The 17909-nt window shown below is 40.9% G+C and overlaps 1 protein-coding gene across 9 annotated transcripts in view; it reads right to left on the bottom strand.

Annotated features, from left to right (window-relative positions):
- The window catches only part of FYN (FYN proto-oncogene, Src family tyrosine kinase), a 142239-nt gene that overhangs the window by 19233 nt on the left and 105097 nt on the right, over positions 1 to 17909 (bottom strand). For 8 of the 9 annotated variants that reach the window (XM_052781287.1, XM_052781282.1, XM_052781288.1 and 5 more), the window contains 7 exons: positions 17033 to 17131; positions 15826 to 15929; positions 10412 to 10561; positions 7935 to 8099; positions 3490 to 3669; positions 1570 to 1646; positions 1313 to 1466 (listed from right to left, as the gene is read on the bottom strand). In XM_052781287.1, the coding sequence (XP_052637247.1) occupies positions 1313 to 1466; positions 1570 to 1646; positions 3490 to 3669; positions 7935 to 8099; positions 10412 to 10561; positions 15826 to 15929; positions 17033 to 17131 (929 nt within the window). Of the gene's footprint in view, positions 1 to 1312; positions 1467 to 1569; positions 1647 to 3489; positions 3670 to 7306; positions 7463 to 7934; positions 8100 to 10411; positions 10562 to 15825; positions 15930 to 17032; positions 17132 to 17909 lie in introns of all 9 variants that reach the window. The other variant, XM_052781290.1, reaches the window with a different exon arrangement.

Consider the following 17909-nt stretch of genomic DNA (forward strand, 5'->3'; position numbering starts at 1 on the left):
TGGAGAGAATGACACAAGGCTATTTTTTCTAGCAAGGAGCAATTCCCACCCTCAGGCAGAAATGAATAGTGCATTAGTACCTACCACGGGTTCTTCGAGCCCCCCCCCCCCCCCCCCCCCCCCCCCCAGATATTCAGGCCTCACTATCTGAATATGAAGCAGGCAACTTTTATGGTAGATGCAGTCTGTGGTCCACATCCTTGTGACTAGGTACTGCTGACAGCAGTTGAGAGGGGTGTGAATGGCATGAGAGCTGCTGCTCCCAGGCCAAGACAAGGCATGCTGGAAACTCTCTGGCTCCTTCTGTCAACACTTGAAAGTTACAGAAAGAGGTTAGCTCTTTCCTAAGAATTAATGGCAAAATCCATGCTGAAACAGGGACTTCTGGTCAAGAGAAAAAACTCACAACACGAAGGGGTAAATGCAGGTTATGAAGTACTTAACCAACCTGGGCTTTCTGATGACATACAACAGGGTTTAACGGGACATTCCTTGGCTTTGGCACTGAAATGGACGGAGTGGTATTTACCGACACATATTGAGCAAGCACTACCAATGTACTGCCAACAGAAAGAGAACAAAACTGTAGCTCTGCAAACTTGGACCAACATCTGACAACTAAGCATGACTTGTAAAGAATGACTAACTACAAAGAGCCTGTGTCATGGCTCAGTCTGAACACACACATGCTTTTTAGAAAAAACTACAATACTCTTTGATACATTTTTATAGTGTATCAGTGGTCAGCTGTGCCCAGCACTCTGTGTGGCACTGGAAAATGGCTTTCCTATTAAAGTAACTTTTTAAGTTCCCAAAGAAAACACAGTGCTCAGAGAGACAGCTCCATTGCACAGAGACACAATTCTTTGACCCGTTTGAAATAAAGAAAATAAGAATAGCACAGCAATGTTGATAGCGGTTAGTAAATACTAGAAGGCACACTATGAAAGAAATAGCTTACATAGGCTTTTTTGGATTACCCCATTCAGGCTTTCAAGGCTGGTAAGTAAAGTATCCTCTTTGTTATGGCACCATAAAGATATTGTCTTTACTGTCACTTCACCCACCCACCTGTACTCTCACTCACCATTTTTGTTTCATTTTGATCAGTTTTTAAAGGGAAAACAACTAAATAAGCTGGGTTTTTTGGGACATGCATTCAGCAGTGAAGTTCTGGGCTAGGAGTTAATATAAGTTCAGGATTTACTGAAAGTAACCCCAAAGCATATGAGAGTGAGCTTTTTAAAGCCATGTTCCACTCTTTCCCTCCCACAAGAATCACACTCAGTGCTACGCCTGCTGCTGTATCTACCTTGTCTGGCTGTATATTCATTGTCTTCAATCAGTCTTGCCAATCCGAAGTCGGCAATCTTGCATATTAGGCCATTCCCCACCAGAATGTTTGCAGACCGCAGATCTCTGTGTATGTAATTCATTCGCTCAATGTACGCCATTCCTGCAGCCACCTGCGAGAAGCATGAAACACAATCAGTGCATTTTAAAATGAACTCAGACATACATGGGCTATAAAACATATACACCTAAGTGCTCAATACTCTGAAGACAGACCTGGGCTGCCATGTCCACCAAATTCGGTAACTTCAAAGCTCTTCCTTCTCCATCTTTTAAGAAATCTAGCAAACTCCCTGCAAATGCAAAGTTGACACAATAGAGATATTAGGAAAACAATGGCTATTCATCAGGATGGAGGTGCAGCAATATGTGCAATATTGAAGACAGCAATGTTTCAAGTTCAAGTGGACCCTTTAAAAAAACCCCCACAATATCTTAGAATTCTCCTATTATACTTGTTTCACTCTTCTTTAAGGTTGGCTTGCAGAAGAATATGTCGCTAGTCCAAAGAGAGTTGCAGGGAAAAGAAACAACATTGTTTTAAATTTTCCTGACCATTACTGAGAAAGCTGATCTTTCTTAACTTTCCCAGTGCTCTTTGCAACTACATACCTGCTGCTCTCTAAAGGCCTCAGCTAGCTGCAAAGCATCAGCTCAGTTCCAAGCCACTCAAACTATGGAAAAAGTCAGATCCCAGCTCAACCTGCTCCAAAAGAAAGGTCAGCCTGGAGCCTGGTAAGCCCAAAGGGGCTAGCATTAACAAAGGCTAACTTTCCTTAGAGATTAGTAGTGCTTCTTCTCTAGGTAACCCATGACTAAATGTAGCACAAACCACTAATTTTAGAAGACCACTATGCAAAACTAGAGAAGACAAAGCAGAGATCAAATGAAAGCAATTTTAGCAAAAGCAATAAGGACATAGCTCCCCTGTGCAATTGAAAGCACGGAGGTTTCCTGTAGCTTTTAAAAAAAGCCTGGGATGCTATAGCTCCCTTCCCAATCTTGTATTCAAACAGAGAAGTGTGGCAGTCTCCTTTAAATAAGGTCAGTGAATTGTTTTAATAAATAAGGAGAAAAGACAGATGATTAGGCGTTTCTCCCTTGATAAATTGTCAGACTCAAGCTCAGATCCAAAGATGTAAAATGTTACAGTAAAAACTAGTATAGTAAGCCAAAATAAACCACGTACTTCAGAAGGACTTTGAGAAGTCTTTTTTTTAAAGGGGAAAAAGCACATGCTTGTCACCAAGACATATGATTAAAGTGTGAGTTAGTCAGGGCTTGGATGCCTCTGAGAAGGGAGGTGGGCAGGCACCTGCCAGGAAAATAAAAATCAACTCCAAATAGACTGAAAAAATGCACTTAAAATTTCAGAGTGTATCCTCCAATGTACAATGAAACTTCCCTGTGAGAACTTATGTTTCCTATTTGGTTCATTTGCTTTTCCAAAACAAGCAGATTTTTTGCTCTGCTCTCAGCACCCCTGCTGGAGATCTGACAGAGCGAAAAGTTTTCCTTTTCTCATTTTACTACATCGTTACCAGTTAAGTAGCTTAAAGAAAAAAAGAAGGGAGAAGGGGAAGGGAAGCGGAAAGAGAAAGGAAAGAATCATATGTGCAAATAATGTAATAAAATGATAAATGGGGTGGACTGAAAATTAAGCTGTGATCTGAGAGTGAGGTACATGTGACAGAACCCAGAACTGCTAAAAGAAGAAACAGAAATCTTAGGCCGACAAGTGAACACTGAAAGAAGATGCCATATGAACTCTCTGGGCCCAGGAAAAGCTAGGATCTTAGGAAGCAGCATGTAATATCATTCAAACCTAGAAAATGCAAATCTCCACTTGTAAGGAAAGTTCAGATGCTGATGCAGTTGGAAGCACTTAGGCTGCCCCAACTTCTCCCTCCCCCACCTGGTGCAAATTTTATTTGTACGTCTAGTGGATTTCAGGTTTTGGGCCCAGTTCAGAGTTGAATTCATAATTCTTCTGAAGCCAGAGGTGAATTTAGCTTCCTGTTCCCTCTCTCCTTCCTCACACACTGTTCATACATCACATTGCACCTCCCTCTATATCCCCAAGGAGTGTCAACAAAGAAAAAACATTGTTATCAAGGGCAGCAGCTCCGGCTTCACCTTTGCTCATGTACTCCGTGACAATATAGATAGGTTCTTCAGATACCACAGCATAAAGTTGGACCAATTTGTCATGTTTTAGCTTCTTCATGATTTGGGCTTCCTCTAAGAAGGATTCTGGAGACATAGTGCCAGGCTTCAGGGTCTTGATAGCCACTTTAGTATTTCCGTTCCACGTACCTACAAGCACAGATACTCTAGTTAGATTAAACCTCTTCCGCTCATTTTTCTGCCTGATGCCTAGTGTAACCAAGGAATAAACTAGCAAGGACACTTAATATAATAATTTTTTTAAAGTGTGGTTTCCCATGTTGCCTTATCATTATATTCCTCCCACGCCTCCCTCGTATTTTAGTCTATTATACTGAAAAATAATACTCCCATTGGCACTGGGGCACAATTGTCGTTGTCCTACTCAGACAATGCTTCCACTGATATTCACAGAAACCTTCTCTGAGTAAGAAATGTGGGACTGCTGAAACCCATCTTCATGTATTCCCTTGCTAACAAGTAATTGCTACAGACGACACAGCTCCAGTCACAGATTTGGATAACAAAACTGGTTAAATGCAGAACTTTCCATTTGCAGGACATTTTAACATTTTGTTTTTGTTCTGAGTCAGAGGAAAAAAAAATATTCTAAGAAAAATTCCCAAGAAACAAATTCTGAATTGATTTCATTTTAGAAACACGGGTTTGTTTCCAAACCGAAATGCATCTTTTTCCTTCCCTTCCTCATCCCCAGAAACCTAGCAGCTGCTGATTGAAAACAAAGTGGTTCCTGTCCACTTCACTTTGTTCTTTACTTGCGGTCAGCACTGAAATGGACAAGTTGCATCATTTTTCAGCTGTCAGCTACCAAGCCTTCTGTAACACCTGAAAGCCTGCACAAAGACCTGGAGAGAGCTGGGAAAGGTTGACTCAGGGCATCCCACAAGAGGTGGGGCTTCACTTGGGAATTTGCAAGGGGGAGAAGGAAGACTGGAAAGAAAAAAACCCCAAACACCTACCTATGTTAACAGGGTTTTTTGGGGGATGGGGGACTGGGGAAGGGAAAGGAAGGAAAATTAAAATGGGCAGAAATATCACTTTCCTAATGCCTTCTGGTTGTCCCTTGGCCAGACTTGCCAGAACCCTGCTCCAGAGCCCGGGCTGAAATGGCTTTGAATAGGACCTGTGATCTGTTGATAGGGAGCTGCTGTGTGATAAGGCAAAACAATACTAAATGACTTCGGGAATTAATCACATTGGGTAAAAATTACTCCTCTGCACTTAAGCATGAGGATAGCAGAAGGCCTACAAAGTATGTGAAGACTCAGACTCAGATCTAGTTTCTATAAATTAAGATGTCATCAAAAAAGGTAACATGTAAAATAAGCCTGGTTTGTCTTTCTTAAAAGCACTTTAACAGTCACCAGGGCTCAGCTGCTGCCTGGGAACTGGTTAAGCCAAAATAACTTCAACATGAGTTTTTGCAGCTGGCCAGAGCATAAAATAAGCTGGATCGTTTTTTGTGCAAGTGGCCACATCCCAGCTGCCACCTCACCTAGCCGAAGACCGGGGAGGAGCGGCAGGGGAGCTGCTGCCTGTGCAGTCCCTCACTTACAGGGTGACGTTGTCTGAGGGGGGGTTGAGGCACATATTAGCCAAAAGTGTGCAGTGCAAGTCCAGTTTTCACTATGCCTTGATTTTCTTCTGCCAGGTGCTGTCACCTCTACTGGTGGTGGAGGAACATCTTGAGTTACTACCACTGCTACCCCAGCGCTCGAGGAGGACTCTTGAGATCTGAGTTTCACTCAGTCCTTCAAATCAGAGCTGAAGCAGGACTTGGCTTTGGTGGCTCTCCCGTGTAAGCTTGGAAGGATGTGGTTTCGCCTCCTAATTTCAAGCAGGATGGCCAAAATCTTTTCCGATGGGTGAAAGGGAGCGTGTTTTATCGGGAGCCACTGAGGCTCCGGACCGCAGAGTGCTGTCAGTCACAGCCACTGTGCAGAGGTACTGTGAATTATATGAACCAGGAATGAAACCCTAGTTTCATGGGCACCAGGGTTTCTGTCACGGACATTAATAAACTAGGATTTTGCCTGGTGTGTTAACAGGATTAAATGTGTATTATCTCTTAGCGTTGCCTTAATAAAAATCCCAGGACTCGTTCTGTTACCATGAAGTGTTTTCACCAGTTCTATTTTTAAATACTTTTATGAATTTCTCCAGTTAAAGAAAGAAAATAAAACAAAAAGGTTAACTTATCCTCTCAGCCCAGATTTCAGTTTAAATTGTTAAATTTTCTTGTTGTGGTTTGGTGTGTTTCTCTCTAATAGAAAATCAGCACAGACTTCCCTCTGAATTCCTCCCATATGTAGTTAGTTACTACTTAATGCATTTTTTATTAATTTTATTGTGTTAATCTATTCCAATTTGGTAATGCTTCAGGGCTGTTAACATATTTTTACTATATATTACTTTAAGAAACATAGTGTCATAATTGTAATAATAATTTTTGCATTTCTGACAGATATTTGGTACTGGTACTTGGCACTTTATTTCTCATAGCTGATTTTTTTTTTTTTTAAATTGCAGTTGCTCCTTTAGCTTATTGCATCAGTTTAAGATCTACGGCACACAAAGCTGACCACTAAATATTAACATCAACTTGAAACTCTTGCATGCATTCAAGATGGAGTACAAGAAGGTGAAACTGCAGTTATCTGGGTATACTAATAGAAACCATAGGTAGCTTTCTTTGCAACAGGTCAACTGTAATTCTGTGAAATTCTATAAATTTCTATATTTCTAGTCTATAAATTCTATAAATTACACAGACTTGCTGCGATGCTCCTTGCTGTAGTCTTGCAATGGAAAACAGCTGCAAGAACCCAGGAGAGCCCACTGGTTATTTTGGTTGTACATACTTTTGTGTCACTTCAACAAAAAGAGAGGCCAAACTGCTCCACCAAATTTTTCTGAAGAAACAACATATAGAAATTCTTTATTTGAATTGGTCATTTTAAAGAGGCTGCACAGAATGCAATATGGCACAAAAATTGAGCCCACCTCTCATTAAATGGCCACTATATTGTGTTTCAATGCTATGGCCATACTAAGATTTATGTATATTTTAAATTGCTATTGTTTTACAGTTCTTAAAAGAATGAGGCCCACAGAGTGGGGGCAGTAAGTAAAGCCAGCAAGTGCGCAGAAAACAATGTCAGCGGACTTGGAAAATGTCAATATTTCTGGACTTCAAAGTGGAGGTTCAGCTGGGCTGGGCAAGTATTGTCTCTATTGTCCCTGGTCTCTATATCCAGTTATGGGGTTCTGCTGCAGATACAAATTTCAAAATGGACTTGAAGAAGTGGATGCATGGGGAAGCTAGCTTGGCAATATCAGCTTGCTGTTACTTGCCATTATTTTAATCTGAGAGAGCGGATGGAAGCATTTTCAGGGTCTGACCCCATCAGTGCTAAAACACACGAGGAAAGCAAAATGTCTACTTACCAGATTAATTTCTGGTTAGCTATTCTGCCTTACAAGTTTAGCATCATTCCTATTTTAATACCTAGCAATTGTGTAGTCACCCAAATAAACCCAATACAATTAATGAAGTTTAATACCCTAACCTCTCATACCAGCTTGTGCAAGTGAAAGGAAGTTTCCCCATGGATTACTGTATTTAGGTCTGACTGTTTTAGGCGACACAGACTAACATTTCGTACTATTCTGATTTTTTAGCTTTAAGATCTGTACTTGAAATGTTTATTTCTGCCAAGAGGGCCTTAAAAGATCCATCCAAAGCAAAATATATTCTCTGCCTTACCACGCCACACTTCAGCGAAACACCCCTGACCAAGCTTCTGTTCCAGAAATAATGAATCACGTGCAACTTCCCATGCATCTTTAGCCAATCCAACAGTTTGAGGGGTATTATTCGTAGCAATCACAGTTAAGTTAAAACACAAACCATCAGCTTTCTCTATAGGAGAGGAAATTAATAAAAAAAACACACTTATAATCCAAAATTATGCATGCATTGAGAAAGATGGAAGGTGACTTGTCTCTCAGTGCTGTGTTAAAGTTCATTTGCAAACACTGATTTTTGGATACTTGAAGGTAAGGACTTTTTTGTTAGCTTGCAGAAAAAGGCTCCTTGGTATAATTAATAGATTACGATGCGAGCCTTGATTTATTATTAAGACAGTGGTAATTTGTCAAAATCAAAGCCTTCCAAGGAAACAAGGAATTTCAGTTTTCTTTTGCCATCAATTACAGTCAAAGTTGAAGATTAAAGAACTTCAAAGTCAAAGACATGATTCCAAAGACATTTTTCCTAACAGTTTGAGCTTTGCTCTTTTTTTTCTTGTGGGTCACAGTGTCCTACATTTTCACCTTCCATCTTGTAATCCCCACACAGAGAGCTATTTTAGAATAATTATTTTGCTCCATACCCATCCATACTTCCCCAAACTGCCCATTTCCCAGTCTCTTGATCAACTGTAGGGATTCTCGTGGAATTTCCCAGACATCTTTGGTTTTGACAGACAGATCAGTAAGCCTTGGCATTCCTTTATGACAGGGGACTACTAAGCGGCAGCAAAGACCTGCAGCTCTCTCTGATGGAGCCAGAAGTGAAGCCAACAGCAAAGGAGAGGAAAGAAAAAAAAGTGTGACATGAAACAAAAACAGTAAGCATAAAAACAATGCTACTCACAACAGCTGTTAGTTGCATACCACAAAGCATCCTGGAAGATTAGAAATTGAACACTGAAACATATTCATTTGAGACAGAACAGGAAATATTTTGGTCTCTGCTTCCAGAGCCTGAAATGGAAGGTGACCACCAATGGTTTCTCTTGTGGACTCAGGATTTCCCTTCTCCCACAATGCTGCATTAAGATAACTTCACGAGTAACTAGTATATTATAGTACAGTATAACTTTTAAAAAATCATCTGTAAGTCACAAACTGGATTGTTTCTGTACTGAGTAAAAGAAACACAGAGAAGATTCACTTTTTCTGAAAATCATAGCAATGAAAATTTGGCGGACTTTTTTGCTAATCTTTTCCTAGGCATCCTGGGAAAAGGTATTTTCTATATTCTACTCTGTGAAAAGGTGTTTTACAGGTGTCCTGTAAAAGACTTTTTCTGCCATTCTTTCTAGAGCAAACCTTTATTAGCTTATGCAGCCAGTCCTACATTGTTTGGGGCAGGTTCATTACACTTATCTCTTGCAAAGCTTCACAGAAGACTGAACTGTGACAAAAGTCACAAGATATTTTAGCAGGAGTAAAACCAATGATATATATAAAAATACATATATACACACACACATATTGTTGTGTAGTATACTATGCTGCACAAAGCAGACTACAATATAAAGCTTGCGCAGTGACTTGTATCTTAAAACAGGTACAGGAACCATGCTGATCTTTATGGAGTCATTTGGGCATCTTTGAGCTCTCCCTAGAAGTAAACCTAGGTACTCACAAGGCCCTGGGCTATTCTACCTCCCACAACCCAGAGTGCAGAGCCGGCAGTTAGAGGCAGCCTTTTTGTTTCAAGTCAGCCGAGTCTGGCATTGAATAAGGGCTCCTGTGTTCACCCGGGTCTGGGAGACTGCAGGTGAAACCTCTGGAGTGTGGGTCTGTACCATGCCCTCCTGAGCTACCCTACCTGGACCCTACTGATTATGCCTCTGTGTTGCACAGAAATGGCTGTTTCCAGTTCTATTTGTTTCTGTGTTTGTGTATGGAAAATACACCACCCAAATAATTTGACCACAGAAAACTAAAAGTTGACATATAAGCTGGTATAGTAGGGCTGAAAATTATCTTCCTTTTAGATGTGAGTTTTTATACATTATTTAGCTCGGTTTAATGTAGTCACCAGAAACAACTAGAAATTCTCCCAGGCAGCATACAACCATCAGAAATTGGGCGGAGAAGACAGCCAGATGTCTAGTATGAATAGCATAAGAATACAGCAGACAGAATACAAAGAATACAGAAAAAACATCCCACAGAGAAGTTGATTTCACAAGTAAAAATTATGAAAAGTTTTAAAGCAATGAGCATTTGGGGTCATCTGTTAATATTATGAAAAGCTAAAGTAAGGAAAAAATAAAAAGCAAAATAATTCAAATTACTAATTTCTTCTTAAAAAATGACCATGTTGAGAAGCATGGCAGTCTTCTATGTAAGAACTGGTTGTCCTATGCAGAGGTTTGGGGGGCTTTAAAATTGTACCTGTGGTACACCAATCGCCAGTGACAGTAGGATGCACTTTGCACTTTTGGGTTGAATAGTGCATGCCACATTTTAATCACAGGAATTTAAAAAAAAAAAAAAAAAAAAAGAGTGAGCTTGGTAGGTGGACACAAACAGTGTGCATAAAGAAATACCCACCTTGCCATATTTATTTTTAAAATTAGACTGATTATAATTTATATGTTAATACTTTGCACATTGAACACAAATCCAGTGGGAAAATTTGAGTCAGGTAATATGCAAACCTTTTGGTCATTGCCTTAGGTGACTGAATTCCACAATGCAATTCCCTATTTCCTTTATTAGCCATAGTATGTTGCAAAATGGTACATATTAGCACTTGCTTGTGCACAGGGAATTCATGCTTTGAGATGTGCAAGTCAAATTCAGTAATTCTGTTTGCTTAGAAGAGGGAGAGCAGGCAAAACCTTTACCTCAGTAGAGTGCTAGCTTTTAAAAGCTCTGCCACTGTACACTGTGAACAGCACTCAAAGCCATTTATAACTGTAATGGGAAAGGGATAATGGAAGATGCATTACAACAAGCAAGAGACATAGCTCAAATGACTCTTTAGGGCGTCTTACACATACATCAGCTCAGCAGTAAACACTTTTGTTTTAAAATACTTCAGAGTGCCGTGTATGATCTGAAAAATTACCTGAATAATGCTGAACCAGCTGCTGAAGAGTTTCAAATTGTGCCCGAGTTGTGATATAATATCCGCCATTGTCAAGTTTACGAATCTTATAATGTTTGACATGATCTCCTTTCATATCATCCCAGTCTCGAATAGACAGGGAATAGGCACCTGTTCAAAGCAAAGGAGAAATAAAAAACTGTAAGTAGCTTTTAGACACAAAGATTTTGGTTTGCTGGTCAGTTGTTATAAAGTGAGAGAAATTGCTTCCAAAAAATGCTTACTGTACCTTGAAAAACAACAAATGAATCTAACACAACGAAGTAAGTACCACAGAAATCTTAGGATGTTCACACCATATCCCTTTCACACTTTTCTAGAAAGAAATCAGGACTACTGTGTAAATGAAAACTCACATTTTAACATTTACTGCTTCAGGTTGTTAAATTGACTTTTCCTATTCTAAGTGCCAGGTTACACTACAAATACTATACTTCAGGTAAATGCCAGTGGGCGGTAAATATCAAGATTTTCATAGGAAGCACTGGAGATAATGACTTTATATACGTGTAGTGTTGTTACCCAGATGGATCCCAAACTTCTTTATAAACATTGAACAACCAAATTAGCATACTCTGCATGTCACAGTCTTTGGAAGGTGGTACTACACCAAGACTGTGCACTAGGAGATCTGCAAGAACTGCGTGTTTCACTTTCCAAATCCATGCTGGAGCTTTAGAGCTTACTGGTGGGATTCAGATGCCCAAACACAGGGGTTAAGTGCCATGCGAGATGCCCCAGAACATCCTGCTTGGCAGTTTTCCCACAGGCTGTCATGTTTGTCGGATCCACGTGGATGCCCTGCAAGCATCTCAGATGGCTCTGGATGCTCATGGCCCAGCACAGGAACTTCAACTGAGGGGCTGGATTTAGTTTTAGGTGTAGCGGTGGCTGTCTGTAGGTGGGCTACGGGCTTGATTTAGATGCCCACACATCAGCTTCTGGTGCTATTAGGGCAGCTGAATCCCAGCCTAGTTTCCGTGAGTGCTATGGCACTGTAGATATTGGTGGTGTAATGCAGGTTTGAGCACTAGGTGCCTGCAGTCACGGGCAGTTGAACTGAACCCCAGCTTCCCGCTGACCGTAAAGGGAGCTTGGCCACTGTCCTGGTTTTGCCTGGGATAGAGTTAATCTTCTTTCTAGTAGCTGGTATACTGTTATGTTTTGGGTTCAGTATGAGAAGGATGTTGAGAACGCACTGATGTTTTCATGTTGCTAAGTAGTGTTTAGACCAAGTCAAGGATTTTTCAGCTTCTCATGCCCAGCCAGCAAGAAGGCTGGGGGAGCACGAGAAGTTGGGAGGGGACACAGCCAGGACAGCTGACCCAAACTGGCCAAAGGGGTATTCCATACCATGTCCAGTATATAAACTGGGGGGACTTGGCCTTGGGGGGGTGGATTGCTGCTTGGGGACTAACTGGGCATCAGCATGTGAGTGGTAAGCAATTGCATTGTCCATCACTTGTTTTGTATATTCCAATTCTTTTATTATTATTATTATTGTCATTTTATTATTGTTATTATTATCATTATTGTTTTCTTCCTTTCTGTCCTATTAAACTGTTCTTATCTTAACCCAGGAGTTTTAGGGGTTTTTTTTCTGATTTTCTCCCCCATCCCACTGGGTGGGGGGGAAGTGAGTGAGCAGCTGTGTGGTGCTTAGTTGCTGGCTGAGGTTAAACCACAACAGCCACCTACATGGGGACCTGCACATTCAGGTGTCTTAATTTGAAGCACAGTCCTATTCTACATACAGTGACACCCACATGTTGGTTCTCTACAGTGTCAAAAGCAAAGCCACATTTTACAGCATATTGCAGTTTCTGAGCAAAAACATGGCCATTTCAAAGGCAGTGAGGAAGACAAGTCTTCACTCATGGCTCAGATGAATATTGTGTTTACTCAAAGCTAATTCAGGCATTAAAAGGAAAAAACCTAGAGGTAACTGGCAGCTGCAGAGATGTCAGGAAGGTCCTCCTTCTGGAGCTTGGGCTGCTTTCACTCGTAGCCATGTCAGCTAAGGGCAGGAAAGTAAAACCGCCAGCAGACAATTCTGGACAACATGGAAGGTGGAGTGATTTCCTACAGGTCTGATTAGCAAACAGCACCAACTGCTGCTTATCCCAAGTTGGGGTACTTTTCAACACACCTGGCAGGTTCACATTCTCCAGAACCACCTCCACCTAAGTGACATGGTTTAAGGACCCCCCCCAGTTATGCGGTTGCGATTCCTGGTGTAAGATGTCTTTCCTGGATGTTTCTCCAGGAAGAAGATTCCCTGACCATGTTAACCTGCAACAGGTCGCACTGGCGGGCAGCTCACTGCCGAGGGAGCTGCAGTGAACAAAACGTCTCCACCCAAGGACTTCTCAAATTCCTGGTTGTTGTCACCTAAATATGAGGAAAAGAGCCAGCACTTACACAGATGATTCTAGTTTATGTGAATGGGAGACACCCTGAGAGGAGTGACAGGGTTTTTAATTTCTAAGTGTAGAAAAATACTGTTTGCTTAGGATATTTTTCTGAGGAGGTTCTCCCACTGAGTAAGTACATGTCTCTCAGCTAGGAGTTCAAAGCTTTTTGGGGATTTGCAAGCACATCTCATGCATGCTTTGTACCACCACTCTGGGCTGTACACTGTCAGCCTCCTTTCAAAAATCTCCAGGCAGTGTTCTCCACCTCTGCATTTGTGAGTTTTGATCCACTGGCAGCAGCTGTATTTTCTTTAGTCACGCTCCCTGCCTATCTGGTCACTATTTTAGATTCTTTAGGAAAATGTAAACATTGTGTGGCTCCAGGTCTGCAATCAGAGCTGCGTGGGTGGCCCTCTGTGGACCCCCGCTGACCTCGGATCAAGTTGCAGGACTGGAGCTTTAGTTCAAATCTGGACAAAAACAATAACCAAGATGGATTTCATTATTCATTTATTTAGGCTGTTGGTTATTTATACTATTCATTATTATCTGATGATGATACATTCAAATATGAGAGAGACACATAATAAAAATTTGGATAGAAATACGACATTACAATATATCATACTAATGAATTTTTTAAAAAAACAAACCTAAAACCAGACAGCCTTGGAGGGTGGAGATTGAAACCAGGTGAAGGATTATACAGACAAGAGCTGATGAAGTACCTGGGTAGTCAGGCCTTGAAAAAATGAAAAGCCAGCTACATATGATTTATTTTGGAAGTAAGAAGAGAAGGCAACCGTGATCAAGGGAGGTTAAATTCATGCTGAAGTCATCCATGATGATACTTTTAACATGATCCTGCTTAATTTTATTATTGTTATTATTTAAAGCAGAAGGGATGATTCTAGGCCACAAAACAATTCCTGCCTCAAGCCCAAGATGACTAGCTGGAGTAAGGCATTTTGAGAAGACTTACGGGAGAATGCACCATTCGAGCCCTTCCAGCTGACTTTTTTCTCTCTCATAAACAACAAGCTCCCTCTGTTTTCTTCTAACAACATACTGAAACACCACAAGGATGAGAAAGGAAATAGGCATTTTTGACAAAAACCATGCATGTTTGGTTTTTTCCAATGGCTTTGATGCAAACTTAGCCTGAAGATGTAGAAAGCCTTAAGTTCAAATGCAGAGAAATTAAGCTTGCTGGTCTAAGTCCATCCATGATGGATTACTCCATTTCCCCAATGCTTTTGTGTCTCACAAGCAGCTCTGGAAAAAAGCCCTGACTTAGCTAAGTAAACAGCCCTGCAAAACATATCCCCTATCACTGTATAAAAAATGGTCAAAACAGACTAAGCTGATAATATAATTTAGAGAAACGGTCTTGTGTTTGTTTTTAGGATCCATGGGTGCCTATATGAGTGAGTTTTTAAACTCAGCACAGAGTGGAATGAAGTCCTGCTCCTCGCACACATCACAACAACTGTTGTTGAAAATGAACAGGTGGAGGCTATTTGCAGAAAAAGAACAAGTTAGAGCCTGTCTTGCTCCTGGTGAGGCTCCTGCCTTGCTGCTACATAAGGTATAGTGAAGTTGTGGGGTGACAAGATGGGAAATTAGCTGTCTGAAACAACAGCACGTCTATTCAGATTTTGCATCTGAAACAGTCTTTGGAGTTATGGGCAGTGAAGGAAGAATCCAGTGACTGCAGGAGTCAAAAATGTAAAACTTACAATTTTAGATGACAGAATGCAGCATCTGAAGATAGGTCAGGTAGAGAGGAGTGGGAAGTAGTGCTACTATTCTCTAAACCCCGTTACCAGCCATGCCTCCAACCACTTTGCATGCTAACTCTAGCTGACAGAGTGTGCTCTGATCAAAGCACTGACAAATCAGTGCTTAATTACATGAACCATCATTAGACTTCAGAACGTACATGGAATTAAGTCTAGTGATTTATGCTTCCCACAGCTATTGTTTTGGATTGCTGGTTAATTGAGAAATGGCCAGGTTTGTTTTCACTTAGTTGCAGGTTTTCTCCTCAATAGTTGTATGAGTTAGATAGATCTTTTCATACATGTGAAGCTTTGAAGATGTTGACAGGCCTCACGAACAAAATGTAAAAGCAAAGATAGCACCCACTGAGAAAACTGGAACTCCTCCAATAATTTTAGAGGGAAGGAGGAGAATACATCCTTCCACTTGGCTTCAACAGAATGGATATAGTTGAATACTTCATGAATATATTAATTAGAAATATTTTCAAGTCTTTTCACTGTTAATCTATTAATTTAAAACTGCTACATCTTTTTTTTTTTTTTTCTTTCTGCCCAGGGATCCAGCAATTCAAAGGGGAAAGGCCAAAAAATCCCCTAATCTTCCCAAAATAATAACCAGTATCGCCCCCCCACCTCCGCAATCTTATCTTACATCTTCCAGGCAAGAAGATCCAAATATTCTGCTTGTTCAGGATTAAGCAGTAATTTTCACCAAACTAGACGAGATTCCCAGCATCTGTTCAGAGTAATCTAGCTGGCTGTGCCTGGACCCAAACATGGACACTGAGAGGTCTGCCTCCTGTAGCCCCAAAGCTGCTGTTCTGAGGGGCAACTCTCCACCCAACTCCATTGCAACAGTAGTATCCTCAACACACGTGTTGAGAGAGACAGTGCAATGTTCAGAGTGTGACAGCAGAGCGGAGCACCCTGCCTGTGCATGACTTGCACTGATGATACCATGGGTTGAGCACAGCATGGATTGCACTTGGGTTGTTTTCTGCTTTGAATACTCACTCTAAGACCTCGGACGTCCACACATCTAGTTCCCTAGCACACATACACGCAAGATGACGCTTATCTCTACCTTCATACCACTGAAAACAGTATTTCACAAACTTAGCACAATTTTTCTCATATATCTTCTCATTCATTGTCAGAATAGCTTTGGCCAGCCTACCTTTGGTAGTTTCGCTTTCCCGGATCAGGAAGGTACCTCTGGGGTTTCCAAATGACAACAGCTGCCTCTCGGCATCTTTTCGGCCAAGTTTGCCAAAGTACCACCTTAGGGAACATCAGAAATAGTAAGACAAATGCTACATAGGATTACTAGGTAGTGTCATAGAGCTCAGACAGGGAGGATTATTTGCAGAAACTATTGTTACTCAAGTATATTCAACCATTTTTCTTATACTGTGTCTCTTTTATTGTGGGGGGAAGCTAATGTGGCAAATTGTGTAGTAGATGTTGTATAAGTTGTGCAGTAGCACTTTGCATTAAGCTTATAATCAATAGGTGCTGAGAATGCTTGTTTAGTGTCTTACAACAAAGGCCAGACTTTGACAAACAGAGAGCAAGACTTGGCGGGGGGGAAGGAATAGACAAGGAAAAGGGCAGAAAAATGTGTTGCTGCCAAAGAGCAGTATTTTTATAGATGTTGCTATAAACTACATATTTGACTTACATAGTGATGTATTAGTATTCAATATTTTTGTTGCAGCACAGCTATAAAACCTCAGTAGAAGGACCAGATGCAACCACTTTACTGTGGTTGTATAAGGCTTTCAGAATTTCGGTACCTTTTTCCTTCCTGCAGCAATTTTTTTTTTTTCGTTTCACAATCAACCAAGTAGAACCTGAAGTACAGACTACAGTAGTACCTCCTCAGCTATATAAGCTCCTCCAGTGTATCTTTTATACTATAAATAATATGGATACACACAGCACTCCGTTTTTCACATAGATATGTCCTCATTATGCTGCCTGCTGTATGTGTTGTAGGCATCCTACCTATTGGTAGGTATTTGTTGATACAATGTGCCCTCTTTAATAGACAGTTTGCACACTAATTGACTCCAAATATTTTTACAAGTTGATTCAGGACAAGCAAGGGCACCTTTTGCTTAAAGCTTGAAATTAGTCAACACTCGAATAAAGGAAGCAGACCTATGTTCCTTTAGGTTTTCTTCCTTTGTTTTGACATTGAAAAAGCACTGAGCTTGTGCTTCTTTTGTTACTAATTACCTAATTATTTATCAGTGCAGTTAAGAACTGAAATAAAAATAATGTAAGTCATTTGAAAAATCGCTGCAATCAATCAAAACCAAGTCCTCAAACCTCCTTAAAATACAGCACTAATGGGTCTTTACAACAAAAAGAAAACATACTCCTCTGCTTGGATGGAATCGACCGGAGCCACATAATTACTGGGAATGTAACCAGTTTCGCCTGTTGTCAAGGACCGGGCCTCCCACCAGTCTCCTTCCCTGCAGAAACAGAGGTGAGGAGAAGTGAGAGCGAGACACAGATGTAAAGGCAATGGTCTGACTTTGCTAACAGCACCCGCAGCTGCGTGGCATTAAGAAGCCACAGCAACTCATCTCTTTATCACTTGTGTGCTTCTGAGAGAGGTGTTTGCATCTAAGCCCAAATAATATACGTATTTCTTTACACTTATTATTATTTCAGCGGTGATTAGTAATGTAGCCTTCCAAATGTAGCATAATGGCATAAACAGGCATAACAACCCAGTGAAATCAGGTTTGCTGAGGGCTGGATTTGGACTAGAATATTGAAAACTGTCTCCATAGCAATTATTCTAATATGGACCCTTGAGAGAGCTTATAGAAAAACTGCCAAACTGAACACTGTCACATCCACTGCTAATTTTAAACTTGTGTGGGGATAATTAATCTGAAACCCAAAGGCATCAAAAAGCCATCAATCAACATGGAGTTTTAGATGGCCCTTGAGGATCACACTTCATTGTCCAGATTCCTCTCCTGGCCACCTAGAGGAGGTATCTGAAGTAGCAAAGGACTTAGCTGCATTTTCAAATACTTACAAAACCCCATTCTTCTACAACATTTAAACATGAAGAGGTCCATGCAGGACCATCTCATGGCAGTGTTCCACAGGCTTAGCATCAATTTTTGCTGTACACTGGTGCACACAGTGGGACATGGTACTGCACTTCAGACAGTGCGCGTTGCTGTAGAATGTGCAGCTTTAAGAGAAGTTTATTTCTCAGCTTTTTACAGGATG

The sequence above is a fragment of the Harpia harpyja genome, chromosome 3 (genome assembly GCF_026419915.1).
Source record: "Harpia harpyja isolate bHarHar1 chromosome 3, bHarHar1 primary haplotype, whole genome shotgun sequence".
Taxonomy (NCBI): Eukaryota; Metazoa; Chordata; class Aves; order Accipitriformes; family Accipitridae; genus Harpia; species Harpia harpyja.